This window comes from Syngnathoides biaculeatus, chromosome 12 (assembly GCF_019802595.1).
Source record: "Syngnathoides biaculeatus isolate LvHL_M chromosome 12, ASM1980259v1, whole genome shotgun sequence".
Classification (NCBI taxonomy): domain Eukaryota; kingdom Metazoa; phylum Chordata; class Actinopteri; order Syngnathiformes; family Syngnathidae; genus Syngnathoides; species Syngnathoides biaculeatus.
The window spans coordinates 9,706,438-9,723,370 of NC_084651.1; the positions used below are offsets into that span (position 1 = coordinate 9,706,438).

At 40.5% G+C, this 16,933-nt stretch overlaps 1 protein-coding gene across 1 annotated transcript in view; it reads left to right on the forward strand.

The window, feature by feature from the left end:
• The window catches only part of arid5b (AT-rich interaction domain 5B), a 129,564-nt gene that overhangs the window by 80,548 nt on the left and 32,083 nt on the right, over positions 1–16,933 (forward strand). Inside the window, exon 5 of the mRNA XM_061836577.1 lies at positions 16,078–16,199. Coding sequence (XP_061692561.1) covers positions 16,078–16,199 — 122 coding nt within the window. The remainder of the gene's footprint in view (positions 1–16,077; positions 16,200–16,933) is intronic.

Sequence of the window (16,933 nt, forward strand, 5' to 3'; positions counted from 1 at the left end):
CTACTAGCCAAAATCAAGAAAGAGAAACCCCTACTAAATTTCAAGATAGTTATTACTCGGGTCATCAGTCTGAGCAAACGCGCTAACCCAGTGAGCGCTCCCTTTGACCACGGTGAGCAACATCAGGCATATGCACTGTGTTCAGATCGTTGTTATCTATTGAAGTTACATGCCTCATTAAAAGATATAGATTACAGCATTTACATTACCATCAGAAAATTTTAAGAACAATTTTATGTGTTTTTGCAAATTTGCAATGAAAATGTCAACAAACAAAAAAATACATTGCTAACCAAACCAGGCCAACTATGAACTGTAAAGTTTAAATGTTTCTTCCAACTTTGTTTCATTTATCTATTTTTAATCCACAATGATATCCCGTCTGTTTTTCTTGGTGTAAAACTGAATTATTGGTTGTAGAATATCTTTAGCAGTGCACGTTGAAAGCTGAATGATGCTACCAAACAGTTTTGGGGTTAATGTTATGAGGTCTCCTATTTTTAAAATACAGGATTAGCTTTTTGTGCACTGTATTGTCTGTGCTTTCATCCTCTATCAGGCTGCGCCAAGGTGGAATTTTAACATTATACACCATCTCATCCTGTACTTTCTACTTTGGCTTCAGACCAGACCTTTTTTACTCAAAAAAAGAGAAAATCCCGTCCAGTTTCACAACTTTTTCTTCTTCATTATTATGATTATTATTATTATTCACATACTCCAACATCCATTAAAGCAACATAATTTCTTTCTTTCTTTCTTTTTTTTTTTTTTTTTTACTGCAGCATGTCTAACTCGTCTTTGCTCTACACTGCCCAGACTGTGTTTCTAACTAAAGCACCGGTGGTGGGCGGTGTTTGTAATTATGAGTGTACCCCTTTAAGAGGCGGAGGTGGGCGGTGTCAGGTAAACAAGGAAGTAGAGTGTGTGGTTTTCATGCGCGCTGTGTGTGCTACAGGTGCGCAATTGCGCAGGTGCTCAGCTTAGAGGGGGACATTGGTCATCAGTCAAGGTATGCAATACTAGGTGTCACAAAAAAAAATCACTATACACTTCCTTTAAAAAAAATTCTTTCAGGTGTAATTAAGAAGGATGTCAGACCATCAGAATTTGACAGGTAAGGCTTTGCGGTATTTGCAAGTGCATCGTTCCCTTGCCCATGGCCTTCAGTTGACATTGGAGCTTCTAATTTTGTGAAACCTTTGAGGGATAAATTAGAGTACACAATGTGAATCGGTGAGCCGCCGGCAAAGGAACGCTTTGATTCCAAAAATTGCAAAGCCGGAGCTGAAAAATGCTGATGGCCTCATATTTATGCATGACATACATGAAACAAACACAAAAATAAATAAATGAAAAGGACGTGTATAATGATGTTTGTAATGGTTTGTATACTGACTCGTGCTGTATTTGCACAACAGTGGCTTTGCACTTAGTATCTGTAGTTGTGTTAGTTAACTGTAATAACACGTTTATAACCACAGTTTTTACTGGTCCCAGACCAGTCTCTTTATTGTCTATATGAGACTTCATTTGTGTAATTCAAGCCGAAGTCAAGTTTAGACTCATGAATGCCAAGTCAAAGTCATGTTGAGTCTTTCATAACTTTTAGACAAGCACGTCTCAATTTCTGAGATTGGTGACATAAGTCCCACACCTCAGTCGAGCAGTTCTGATATTGCGCCCTGCCGGACTTTAGCCCCCACGAGGTTGTTGCATAATCGTACCACACCACTAAATGCCAGGCCGGTATTATTAAGTGGACGTGGGTCGGCGCATTCCTCAGCGACTATGTGAGTCTGTCAGATGTGGGTTAAGATTAGTTAGCGCTTGCAGGCGTCATGAGGCGATCACAAGACCGGTGCTTGACATTTTTTACCCCTCATAACCAATGTCCATCCATCAATTTTCCCAAACCGTTTATCCTCACGAGGGTCGCGGGGGCGCTGGAGCCAATCCCAGATGTCATCGGGCAGAAGGCGGGGTACACCCTGAACTGGTTGCCAGCCAATTGCAGGGCACGTGGAGAGAGACAACAGTCCCACTCATAATCACCTTGGGGCAATTTAGAATGTCCAATTAATGCGTGTTTTTGGGATGCGGGAGGAAACCGGAGTGCCCGGAGAAAACCCACGCAGGTACTCAGTGGTATTGTCAATTGCAGTCTTTTTGCTCGTTATGTGACTACTTGGTTAATGAGTACATTAGCATGATAGTCGGAAGGATATTGGAGCTAATTGGTTTGCTATCTTCTTCCTCATTCAGTGAGTCAATTAATCGTGCAGTTCATTTATTGGGTACTTGTCTAGTTTATTGTTTAGTTTAAAAAGAAGTTCCGCACCCGAGTTTGAAAATACTTTTTGCTGACGTGTCTCATGATCATGGAACTTTTATTTGACTTAGAAGGCTTACTTTTCCAGGACATGCGGGTTAAACGGCACATTGTAGCACTTTTCTCGACAAGCTCCACTGTCTGATTCCACTGTAAATAAGCTTTCGTCAAATGTTTCCTTGCAAACGGAAAGCTTGAGCCTTCACACCCCTCCCACATCTAGCACCCCTACCCACCCACCCCCCCCCCCCCCGCACACACAGCGTGCCAATGAATCAGATGAGAATGATTTTTTTAATCCGTGGCAATAATAAACTTCTTTGAAGGCCTTAATTGGCTCTTCCTGGAACAGCACAGTTTTGCTTCATTTGATCTGATGAAAGCGTAATTTTACTTATCTCCCGCTCCCTCCAACCCATGGGGAGCATGCACAACAGTGCACAACTAATGAATTAAGAACACACAACTCCTTTTTTTCCCCCTTATTATTATTATTTTCTCCGGCTCATCCTCCCAAATGACTTTCATAATAAAGCAGAGAAATTCACACTGAAGCACTGTCTGCTAAATTGCTTTCATTTGAACTAGCTTGTCTGCGCGCGTGCGTGTGCGTGTTTAGATTGAAGAAGATTGTTGAATGAAAATAATGATTTGTGGAAAGGTAGCAGAGCAAGGTCGGACGGAAAGTGGAACGGACGAGCGAGGGAGGGAGCCGGCTTGCTCTGTGAAGCATTGAGACGTTTTCCAAAAACATTTATCTTGAAAGGGAAGGTCAGCTAATGCACGAAGCCAGTGGTTCTCATGGTTTAGCACGGCGACCCCCGGAGGTCTGCGAGATGCAAAATAATGAGCAGAAAAAAGTGCATTCGTACTTATGGGGATGAAATAAACCAATGACCCTTCCCTTGTTAAACCATGGAATTCAAAGCGCTGATAGAATTGTGGAGTATAATCACAAATTTGTCATCCCAGCATGAATGAAGTCTTTTGTTTTTCACAACAAAAGGTGTATAATACGGAGCCCTAAAGGGGCATTGGGAAAAAAAACTTAACTGGTTTCTCATTGTAATGAGCAAGTTTCTCATTACAGTGAGAAACCAGTTAGGTTTTTTTTCTCATGAGTCTCAATGAGTAACTAGTCTATCGCATGTGTGCATGTATAAAAGACCCTTATTCCTGATTCACAAAGCTACCGCTAGCAGGTAAATAACCTACGACCCATAGGTGGCTGTTTTTCGGCACTATCGTTTTATGAGTAACTTACTCATGAGTAAGTTACTAATTACAATGAGTAACTTACTCATTACAATGAGAAATTTTCTAATTACAATGAGAAACCAGTTGTTTTTCTTTTGTTTTTTTTCAAAGTCCCTTGAGGTTTTGTTGTTGTTGTTGTTAGTTAGCTAGCACATGAACTAGTTGTAGTTTCAGCCATTTGCTATTAAAATCTCAAAGGCGGCTGTTTATTTTTGTCCAACAAAAAGTACATTTAATTCAACATAACACAGATTTTTGATGATATTCAGACTTAAATGTACAAAATGGTGCTACGGAACAGTTGATCCCTGCAATTGTCAAAGCAGTATATTATGTCGTGTAAAGCTGTGATTTTAACGCCTAAGAAAGTTTGTTATGGGTGTTCAGAGGGTCGCCACAGCAACAGCGCTGATGCTCTTCTCATCATTACAAGCCAGCGTATCATCAAAATGAATTGAAAGCAGTTATTTTCAGCCCGAATTGCTTCAGCTTGCCACGGAATCGCCGGGCAATTTTCACGGCATGTGCGACGAGGGCGAATTTGGACCCAAAGGCGTCTGATGTGTTTGTAAAAGCGGTCAATGCAGAGCGTGAGTGGGAAGATCACTGAGTCATAACAAGTGTGGGAGAGAAAAAGTCCTCAGTGTGCAGATGAGATGAATATTTACTCCGACAGTGTCAACGAAGCGCCCGTCAGCTCATTACTGCCAAGATGCATTATGGATGTGCACACGCTCGCAACTGTGTATCTCTTTCCGGACATGACCCGAATGCTTCATTAGGCACACCTGTCCAAAATGTACATTATTTTATGATTGAATTTCATTTTTGACATTATGATGATGATGATGATGATGGTGATTATCATTCAAATTTAAATGTGATGGATTTTGTCAGTTAAATGTATCATTTTAATAATAAATGAACACTACAATAATTATATTGTGATATATTAACAGTACTGTTACCACCACTAATAATAATAATAATAATAATGAAAAATTATTATTGTTTACTTTCATTTTTGGAAAATAATATTATTGCAATAGGGTTATTAATGTTAGAGTTTTGTTATATTTTGAATCATTCAATTTTATTTTCTATGCTGTAATTATGTGAATATTGTTATGTATTTATATTTTATTTGTGTATATTAAAAATAATATTGATATTGCGTTATTATTGCAGAACTTGAGAATTAATTGCATTTTGAGACAATATTTTTCATAGAATATAATATTTAAGTTTAATAAAGAAATATAAATACTGTCAATATGGAATTATTTAATAACATTTTTGAGGCGTTAATAGTATAATTTTTTTAATAACATTACCATTATTATTATTATATTTGTGAATTATTTAATTGCATCTTTTGGGGGGGGCAGTTGATTGTGCAAGTGTACCTAACATTTGACCCAGTCATTTTTGTCATTTTGTCAATTATTATGTTTTATTTATTTTACTGTTGGTCATAATTTATTTTATCGTGGATTATTTATTGTTATTCATGAATTTTAGGATTTAAATTCCAGTATTATTTACTGTACTTGTGTTATTTCTTGGATTACATTTTTGCTACAGATTTTGTTCAGGATATCATCGATTGTTCAAGTCTACTTAATATTGTGCCCTGTTAACACAATTATGTCATTGTTTATGTTTTTTTTTTTTTTACCTATTATTAATGTTTTACTAGTATGCCTAATATTGTGGTTGTTTAGCCTACAGTATGTGCTCCTTAAGATGCCCAACGGTGTGTAGCGTGAATGAAAACACAGGCGCGAGTATTTATCAAATATTAGAGGGAAAGAAAAAGTCACCGGGATGTGGGCTCAGTCGGCATGGCAACGGCCACGGTCGCTTTCTGACGATGATTGATAATTGTCAGCTAACTGGCAAACATACTGGCATAATGTTTGCGGTAATAGCTTTTTAATGCGGCCTTTTGTTGCGCCGTGCATAATAATGAGGTGCTCGCGGGCCCTGCCCTTTTCTAATCATATTTGCTGCCACTCACGCAGCCCGTACACAAAAGACAAATAGATATGCCACAATGTGCTCCAAATTGATGCCTTCCTACCGACACCGCTACATGAAAATGTGATAAATGGTCGCAATGAATACAAAGAAGCCGGCGAACGTTTTTTTTTTTTTAATGTTATGCTAGCACGTGCATAATAAGCGATGCGGCAGGCGCTACAGACAGGCGTTTTTATGATGCGGTGCGTTTACATGCATAATCCTCATATTTGGAAGCAGTCTCGCTATATTGCAGGCCCGCGTCTATAAATGTGATTTATCCTTGATGCGTGGAAGCGGTTGGATTAACTGTTTGCGTCGACAATGTGCTGAACTGTGGTCAAACTATATTTGAGCTCCATTTATTCGTTTGATATTTAGCTAGCTAACCAGTCAGTCAGTGGGCTAGTTAGGTAAGTCGATGTCGAGTTGTTTACTTAGTTGAGTAGTTAGTTGGCTAGCTAATTAGCCGGCTAGTTAGTTGTCTACTTTGTCAGTGAGTTGGCCACTTGGTTACTTGGTTAGATAGTTTAGTTTTAGTAGAGGAGTTGGCCAGTCCGATACTGAGTTAATTACCATATTTTCCGCACTATAATGCGCACTGCATTATAAGGTGCACCTCCAATGAATGGCCTATTTTGAAACTTTTTTTCATATATAAGGCGCACCCCATTATAAGGCACATTGAATAGACGCTACAGTAGAGGCTGGGGTTTTGTTATGCATCCATTAGATGGGGTGCGCTAAAGGCTCAATATTGATTCATATATAAGGCGCACCGGATTACAAGGCGCACCGTCGACTTTTGAGAAGATTAAAGGCTTTTAGGTGTGCCTAATAGTGCGGAAAATATGGTACTTAATTAATTAGTAGTCCGTATCAGTTGGGTATACTGTATAGTTCATGATATGTATACAGTATATATGTCATCTTTGTAGCGCAGTAGACCAGCTGTTTAGAGCATTGGCCTCACAGTCTTGGGGACCGGGGTTCAAATCCCGGCCCCACATGCTCCCCCCGTGCCTGCGTGGATTTTCTCCCGGGCACTCCGGTTTCTTCCCACATCCCAAAAACATGCATGTTAAGTTAATTGAAGACTCTAAATTGCCCCTAGGTGCGAATGCGAGCGCATATGGTTGTTTAGATGTGCCGTGCAATTGGCTGGCAACCAGTTCAGCTCCTGCCTGAAGATAGCTGGGTAGGTTCTAGCACTCCCGTGACCCCTTGTGAGGATTAGCAGAGCAGAAAATAGATGGATCGATGGATATTGTCGTACTTTGCTTTACATTTTCCGAGTGTTGTTTTGTGCCGTTCACAAAGCAAAACCGCAGGCAGATTTGACTCATCCGGATCACAGAAACACGTAGTAACATCCTCCTCCTGTTGCGTTGGAAGATACATTGTGTTGTGTGTGCATGTGTGCACGCGAGAGACAACAATTGCGCCGTTCATTAAGTGAATACGGAAAATACTTGACATCGCACTGCAGCACTTTAATGAGAAATTAATTAAGGTCGCTATCGTCCGTCAAATCTACAGAGGTCGCGGCAATGAATTAAAAAATAAAAAATGAAAACCTGCACACCCACCCACGCACACTCCTCTTGGCAGGATGGCGACTATTAGGATTATTTTATTAGTTAAGCTGTGGTAGCTGCTATCAGGGTTGTATTAATGGCATGAATATACATATTCTTCTTTTTCATTCGGCTTTAGAGGATATGGGGATGGAAGAGATACAAACCACAACGACTCTCACTCTAGTAGTTGAAGGTTGAGTCCACGTTCAATGTTTCTGCTACATCAACGATTTGATCACAAAGGCGTCTCGTTGTTAGCAAGCTAAGCTAAGGCATACTAGGCCGATAAGCAAGTTTAAGTCGACGGTTCCACTTGCCCAACTTCCTATAAGTACTCACGGTCCTCGTTGTATATGATACGTAGGTTTTGCTGGTCGTGTAGGTAATAGCGTTTGATGTTTTCCTCCTCTATAGAAAATTAGAATACAGATGCGTTTTGTTGTTAGCGAGCTAGGCTAGGCTAACTTGGGCTGAGCAGCTTCAACGCGAACGATACACCTCCAATATGGGTACTAAGATTGCACTGTTGCATGGCATGAATATACATATAGTGTATATATCTATCTATATATATAGAGATATACCCATCCATCCATTTTCTTTGCTGCTTATCCTCACGAGGGTCGCGGGGAGTGCTGGAGCCTACACCAGCTGTCAACGGGCAGGAGGCGGGGTACACCCTGAACTGGTTGCCAGCCAAACGCAGGGCACACGGAGACAAACACCCAAACTCGCAATCACACCTAGGGGCAATTTAGAGTGTCCAATTGATGTCGCATGTTTTTGGCATGTGGGAGGAAACACCGTGCCGCCTGCTGTTTTTTAATTTTATGTCATTTTTAACCTTTTAAAAATGTATTTACTCTTTACTTTTGTTTTTTTAATCCGATAAAAGAGTGATCCACAGCCCTTTTTTTCCAAGCCATGGACCAGTTCATGTACGTACATTTTTGGAATTAAAAATGTTTTCTACACGGTGACAGATATTATAACACCAAGCAACAGGCACCTCAGTATCTTCTCGAATCCCGCTGACATGCGATAAACGGCTTCTGTCGTTTGACCGTGACCGTCGTACATTCCAAGTTTACTGCTGTATTACGAGCGCCAGTGTTTCCGTGTTCACCTTTGGCCCGGTTGGCTCACAGCAGCCACACAGCCTGTTTGTCAGAAAGAGCCGATACATTAAAATAACACGGTTACAATTGTGGCGAACAAACATGGCCCGCGGGGTGCGCTGCACGGGCGAGGTCGTCCTGTTACGACACCGCTGCTACCTTTGGCAATAGGAGAGTGTTTGGAATATTTTGGCAGTGTGGTTATGGTACTCCAGACTGTTGATCCTGATGCAGGAAGCAGTAAAAACATACTATACTACTATATATATTAATACTATACACGGGTTCCTCATTTTACCATGGAATTACGTTCTTTCAACGGTGAATTTAAAGTCTATCACTAACCTGCACAGTAAAGTTACGATTCCAGTAAATATCCATCCATCCATTTTTTTCGCCGCTTATCCACAGAAGCGTCGCGGGAAGTGCTGGAGCCTATCCCAGCTGCACTGGTTGCCAGCCAATCGCAGGGCACATTGAGACAAACAGCCACACTCACAATCGTACCTAGGGGCAATTTAGAGTGTCCAATTAATGTTGCATGTTTTTGGGATGTAGGGGGAAATCCGAGTGCCCGGAGGAAACCCACGCAGGGACGGGGAGAACATGCAAACTCCACATAGGCGGGGCTTGGATCGAACCCAGGTCCTCATAACTGTTAGGTCTATCTATCTATCTATCTATCTATCTATCTATCTATCTATCTATCTATCTATCTATCTATCTATCTATCTATCTATCTATCTATCTATCTATCTATCTATCTATCTATCTATCTATCTATCTATCTATCTATCTATCTATCTATCTATCTATCTATCTATCTATCTTTTTATTTCAGACTAGAAGAATGAGGTTTTAAAAGGGAGCAAACAAAAGAATGTGTGGTATTACAGAAGTGCTGTACTTGAAAGGTAAAAAATGTTGTTATAAAAATGGTCGCCATTTTCACCAGTATACTCCTTCCTTCTTGCAACCATGTGCAACTATTCAGGCTTGTCGAGATCTCTAAAAAGGCGATTAACTCACAAAAGAACACATTTCCGCTCGGACTGATGGGAATTCATTGCGTCAAGGCTAAACGGTCATTTGGCAAATTAAAACTTTTGCTCAATTTGCCTGCAAAAAACTGTAAACGTTACGGCGGTAATTAGGCACCTCATCACGCGGGAGCCACGCGTGAATGCACAACTGCTGCGTTATTACTGCGACTCTTTGAATAATAAGCAAATATTTGTTTTCCGAGTGAGCGTTCAAGTGAACACAGCAGTCTTTTCTTTTCATGTGACACGTATCAGATGCCCCCCCGTCAATAAATCCGTGTTGTTGTTCTTATCTGCGGTTCTTTTGTTGTTGGGTTTTTTTTTTCAAACTGGAGCACAGAAGTGAGTGAGGCCACCCAGGGTCGACTCTAATGATTATGATTGATTATTGTCGCCATCTGCTGAATGATGGTGGAGAGGAACAGGAACACTCTTTTGGAGAAGATGCTGTTCACAAAAGCCTCAATCAAGTCATTACTCCGTCGTCACGGTGACCACCCTGGCTCACTTCAGTGTGGTCTGTGCGTGTTTATATGTGTGTGTGTTTGTTTGTCTATCCTTTCATTCACAGACAGGGATTTTTTTTTTATGTCTTTAAGCAACGTTATGTAACTCACCATTTTGTCGTTTGTGTAGAAATGTTTATTTGGCATGTAAATTTTATTTCCATTTTGACACTATTTATTTTCTTAAACTCCTTTTTAATTTGTTACATGTATTTATTTTTTTAATTATTTTTGATTATTATAAATGATATATACTGTATTTCTTTTTCTTGTATTTCTTTTTTATTTCACTTGTTTTTTATTTTACATTGTATTTGCTTATACTGTAAATATATTCCACAATTTAGTTTTTATTTTTAACTTTTTATTTCTATTAATTTCCCATTCCCCAACAAACCCCACCCCAAATTTCTTAACATTGTTTTTTTTAAAAATTTCTAAAATTTTAAACAAATTCTTACAAAATATTTATTTATTTATTATTATTATTAAGTATTTATGTTATTTTTGTTATTTATCTTATTTGTTAGTAGTAGTAGTAGTCTTATTACCACGGTGGATCAGCTGGTAAAGCGTTGGCCTCACAGTTCTGCAGACCCGGGTTCGATCCCGGCCCCACCTGTTTGGGGTTTGCATTTTCTCTCCCGTGCCTGTGTGGGTTTTCTCCAGGCACTCCGGTTTCCTCCCACATCCCAAAAACATGCAACATTAATTGGACACTCTAAATTGCCCCTGGGTGTGATTGTGAGTGCGCCTGTTTGTCTTTATGTGCCCTGCGATTGGCCGCCAACCAGTTCAGGGTGTACCCCGCCTCCTGCCCATTGACAGCTGGGATTGGCTCCAGCACTCCCTGCGACCCTTGTGAGATAAGCGGCAAAGAAAATGGATGGATGGATAATTATTACTATTGGACAAATATGTTAGTAGGCTAATCTGGTACATTGTTGAATAATGAGCTTCCACGCAGATTCGTAGAGGAGTGACGCATAGGGGAATGAACATTCTGCTGAAATTGAGATGGGGATTGACGTCTATACTTTCACTTTTTACTGTTACAGTCCACTTGTAACGGGGCCAAGCGGGACAGTGACCATCGAATAGCACCCTTATTTTAAGGCCTCGGGTGGAGCAACATCAATTGTGAGTTATTGCGCCTTTTCCAAAAGTGACTTTCTTCTGGCTTCCGATTGGTCCAACATGCCTTGAGACTTGGCAGTGTCGTGCGTGAACATGAGGTAAATCATCGCCTTTGTGGTCAGGTGAGCGAGGCTTAAAAAGTGCAGACGGAGACATGGGAAGTGGTGAGTGTGCGAGCCAGTTTCTGCTTTTACCATTTAGTGAATGACGCGAACGGCGTGTTTCAAGAAAAACACCCTTTTGATTGCAGAAAATATATCCCGAGTTGCTTTAAAACCTTCACTTTGTCCTCGCGCGCTTGTACCATGGGCATAAATCAATGCAACGGCCGCCGGCCTTATGCAACGCTGCACTTGTTCACCCCGCAACGCGGCGGCCTCATTTGTGTAGCTGTTGTTGTTTTGCTCGATCAATACCTCGCCGTGTTACGTGGCATGGTGACGCTCTTACGTGGTGCATAGAGAGAAGGGGGAAAAAAAACATGGGAAGAGAGAGGCTTGCTTCCGTAACGCAGGTTGGTGGGGGCGTCACCAGTGCTGCGAAAAACAAACAAAAAAAGACTTCCGTAAATATGCATTTAATAATTTTTCTATGTAGTTTTCATTTTCATGTCGACATCTCATGTTATTGGCAACTTTCAAGGTGGTATGATGGTTGGTTAGCCAATCTGCCTCACAGTTCTGTGTGGGTGGGTGCGTGGGTTTTCTCCAGGTACTCAGGTTTCCTCCCACATCCCAAAAATACGCGTTCGGTTAATTGAAGACGCCAACTTGTCTGTAGGCGTGAATTTGACTGTTAATGGTTGTTTGTTTTGTATGTGGCCTTGCGATTGGCCGGCGACCAGTTCATGGTCCACCCCGCCTCTCATCCGAATATACTGTAGCTGGCATAGGCTCCAGACTACCCAAAACAATAGTTAGGATAAGCGGTGCAGAAACTGGACAACAGTCAACCTTGTGCAGGAGGTGTGCCCACTTTGTATTCGGTTCAAAATCAGGACTTTTCAGGTCCAATTTTACTATGTCCCTCATTGACACCGCCGTAGTTACATATTTATTACAAAATTTGACAAGCTTCATTTAAACTTTAACAAGCAAACAAAAAAAACTTTATACATGAACTGTCCAATTACCTCTATCTGGGGGTGGGGGGGGGGGCTAAAAAGTTGCTAAGCAAGCAAATTGGTATTTAGGAGTGAATTATATGATTTTGCTAAAAATCTTTATTACTTTGTGAGGCTTTTAGTTGACATAATGTATGTGCAGATGGTGGTCAATTTGTATTTTGAGCCAGATGAGGATTTTCCATGCCTAATTTCACTACCTCAGTTTAGCAGGCGATGGCAAGCCATGTGACGCGCAACACTGCTGTAATTGATTTTAATTAAAATGTTAAATGTTCGTTACACATTTATTACTACATTGTGAAGCTTTTTGTTGGCTTCTCTCTGTCACGTCATCGTATTGACAACGTTCAAGTCCGTGTAGGAGGCGCCTATTTTGTTTACTGATCTAGTATTTTTCATTCCTAATTTTACTACCTCCCCCAAGGTTGTTGTTTATCTTTATGGTTGTTTTTATAGCAAAAACGTCTTAACTGGTTTCTAGAAAAACATTTACAGAGGCCTCGAGGGCTAGAACCTTGGGAGAAATGTTGATTTATGTATTTATTTATTTGCCTGCAATAGGTGATTGTCATTGATGGTCCTTCTCTTTTTTTTTTATTACCAACTGCAACAAGCTTGTTTTTTTATTGCTTTATTTTAGGATATCGTGCAAAAATTAAAAATTGCCCAATTTGTGGTTCCACAAAAAGAAGTTAGATTTTGATTATAATTCAGAAAAATCTAGCGATATAGATCGGTGACAAACACACGACATTAACATTTTATTATCGAATCAGAGGCTTTGAAGTGTTGGTAACTGAAAGATGATGTAAGATTTGGAACGTAATCTGGATACATTATCAAAATAGAAACTTTTTTTTTTCTCACGGCATTGACATTACTGCCCTCAAGGACTATGTTTTTATTGCAGATTTCTTAATGATAGTATGATAAAACTAGTTTCCCATGATTTTTTTTCTCAAGGTTGGCTGCAGACAGAAACTAGATTTGTATCATAATGTAGATAAATGATCCACAGTCTTTTTGTCACACAAAATTGACGTTATATCACCTCCTCCAAGGAGGTTTGTATTTCATTTGTGGTTTTATTAGCGATAGTCCTTCAAAACACGTGTTCCATGAAAATTTGTGGAGGATCTGTGCAGACGGAATCTGTTTCATTCATCAGAGCCATAACTTTTTTTTTTTTTTTTGTAAACTAGACAACATTGATTGACTTCCCCAGGATGTGTAATGTTGTATTCATGTTTTCATGACTTTATCTATGTAAGCATGGGCCAAAAATTGTTATTTGTTTGCGGGGTGATCGCAAAGTGGATGGATTTATTGCATTTTGGTTTGTTTTGCTCCCACTTTTGTTAATTTGACAGATGTTCTTTATTTATCCCCAAGACATGTTCTCTTGCATCTACAGCAGGTGGCGTTCTCAGAGGGAAGTGGCTGTTAATTTACCAATATAATTACCGTAATTTCCGGCCTATAAACTGCGACTTTTTTCACACGCTTTCAACCCTGCGGTTTATGCGGTGATGCGGCTAATTTGTGCATTTTTTTGGGGGGGGGGGTGTGGAATATATGTGCCGAGGAAGTAACTTTTACCTGTCTGGCCCTGTTAGCACTGCGCTAGCGTGTTACTGCGTGTCTCAGTGATTTTTACTGGTATGTTTTGTTTTTGTTTTTTTTAAACGGCCCTGTTAGCGCGATGCTATCGTTAGCACAGCGCTGCCGTTAGCGTAGCGATGCTATATTCTCTGTGTACCGTCTTTCTTTGTAAATAGCTCGTGATTCAATGTGAGTTTCAATGTAGGCACTTGCGGCTTTTACACAGCTGCGGCGTATGTATGTACCAAATAGTATTTCCTTTAAAAATGTACTGAGTGAGGCTAATAACCAGGTGCGCTCTGCAGGCCGGGAATTACGGTATTAGCGGGTTGCAACACAATCACTGGAAGAGTTACAGAAAGTTATTCCAGTGGATGGCCTTGGAAATTAAAAAAAAAAAAAAAGAAGTAAATTTAGCCATACACTCTTTTTTTCCGAGAACAGGAAGTTGTCCAAAAAGTTCTGAAACATTTAACATTTGGTCATGTACGTTCATAATAAATTCAGCTGTAAAGTTTTTTGTTCAAAAGCCCAATATTTGTAACTTTTTGGAAGTATATGTATGACGTAATCATTTGTGGCTTTTCACCAAACAAACGACAATGTGTAGTTTATGTAAGAGAGCATCTTAATTAGAAACGCGCCCGGCCGCTGGATGAGGATTAGTGCCTGTGAAATGTTTTCTTTTGGATGACAAACGCACAACAAACACTGGCAGAGTCTTCCCAGCGTTCCTCCGAAAATAACAACAAGGAGCCGGCGGCGGCGTGCCGGTGATGATTTTATTCCCGCCAACTGCCGTCCGCCTTTCATTCACCGTCGGCCGTCACGTTATCCTGACGCCGGTGCCACGTGAAATATGTCAGGAGGTTCTCTTTCTCGTCCCCCAAGCTTATCTTTGTTGTTGGTGTTGCTGTGCCAAGACGTTACATGACACAAACGTGGGTGTACACAAAAAAGGGACTTGGAATGGCCTTAAATACTTGATTGTGTGTGTGTGTGTGTGTGTGTGTGTGTGTGTGTGTGTGTGTGTGTGTGTGTAATGTGAACTGAGCAATTATATCTGCCTGCCTCTTAAACAGAGCTGCTCTCAGGCAGGTTCACGTGTTTGTGATTATGAGAGCCCCTCCAGGGGGGAGCACAAATAGAGGAATCACTAAATCACTCCATTGTTTCACTTCATTCTCCTCGCATCATGATCATAAATGTTATGTAAAAGCGCTCAAATGTGTAATAGCTTCATTCAAACACACTGCACTGCAGACTGAAATCCTTTTAGTTTTTAATGTGAAAATATCCCAGGGGCGAAAAAAAGAAAATATCTGCAAAAAATGGCATCTTGTTATTCGATTGTTCAATTCAACTCTTGTTGCCATGGCGAAGTCACATCACCAGACGAGACAACTCTTGTATTATGTTTACACACATCTGGGAAAGGTCTTTGGGGATTTTTCTCTTTCAATCTGATATTGTCCATGATTTTAGACTTAAAATTGCTGAAGTTGTGTATTTAATATTTTTGCGTGAGCAGACACTACTCTGCCGTACAAAGCCAGATGGCGTACTACGGAAACACACACAATGGTCAGCATCCTGGAGCCCCTGAATGTAAAGTAAAAAAAGTTGAATTAAGTTTTCTTGGATTTGAAACAATTGTTTTTCTCTTAGTCTTAGTTCATGAGCTTTAAAGCACATCAAAAACCTCATTTATGATTGTTTGGACTGCTCCCCTCTTCCCAAACAATGGACTGTTCCACAGGTGTCTAACCCAAGGCTCGGGGGCCAGATCTGGCCCGCCACCTGATTTAATGTGTCCTGCGAAGGCAAATCATGCGTGTTAGCTTCCATTATTTTTGTTAAAAAGTGCACCCGAATTTCAAATTTTCATATGAATGATAACATTGAGGTATTACGGCCCCATCATGGCCCTCTAAGGGAAACCATAACTACAATGTGGCTCATGACATGTCCATCTTCTCAATGCGTATATGCAGACTTGAGTCAGGGGAGATGGTAGCAAAACATGCACTCTAAAATATTGCTCCAAATAAAAGTTTACCCGTTTTTAATGTTGGGCTATTCCATAGGTTTCACTCTTACCTTTTCCTCTCGAGTGCCCCCTTGCGCCCGTTAGAAAAAATGCACAAATTAGCCGCATCACCGCATAAGACGCAGGGTTGAAAGCTTGTGAAAAAAGTCGCGTCTTATAGGCCGGAAATTACGGTCACTCCATCAGTACCTCACCTGCCACAAACCTCTCCGCTCGTCAATTGAATGCATGGATACATACGTGCGGACCTCTGTTTTTCCCAGCTTATTGTTTTCAACCCTTTATGTTTTCTTTCGGTCTCCAGCTCCCAACTTGAAGGGGCGGCCTCGCAAAAAGAAGCTGTCCATCTCTCAGAGGAGGGACTCCACAGGCTCCACGGCGATGACAGCTCAGGACCTCAACAGCTTGGAGACCAAAAGTCCCAAGGTAGACCATTGATTAGTTGAACTCAAGGATCATTTGAATTGCTTAAGAGGCGTGCTGCCTTTGATATTTACCAGTGTTGCTATGAAAAAAAAAAAAAAACAAGTAGTAAAATACTTTTTTTTTGTTTCGTTTTATTCCCGACGACCTTGGACGGCTCAATCGATAACGGCAATCATGTCTCTCGAGCTAATCTGTGCTTAATCTTTGCTGCCCACGAGGAGCCACATCATCAAGAATCAATGCGGAGAAACACGCTGCGTGAAAACAAATTGAGAAATAAAAGCTCATTTTACATGGTCCTCTAGAGAGGAGAGGTAAAATAGGATGGACATCGCAATTATCATGAAGACAATTATTTGGATTATCACAACATTAACTGTACTTGCCAATACTAATTAAACTTTTCTTTATTTCTTTTTTAGTAACTTCAACCTTTTTTTCCAGTTATTAGTCATTTTCCTCTTTAAGATTCAAACGGAAAGATGGACGAGGACATTCAAAAATAACGTTGAAAATTCTGGGCAAAATGTGGATCCAAAATATGTAAAATACTTAATGGAATAATGAAATTGTAGTGCTCCTAATTGTGTTTTTCATCCATCCATTAATTTTCTTAGCCGCCTATCCTCACAAGGGTCACGGGAGTGCTGGAGCCTATACCAGCTGTCAACGGGCAGGAGGCGGGGTACACCTTGAACTGGTCGCCAGCCTATCTCAAGGCACATAGAGACAAA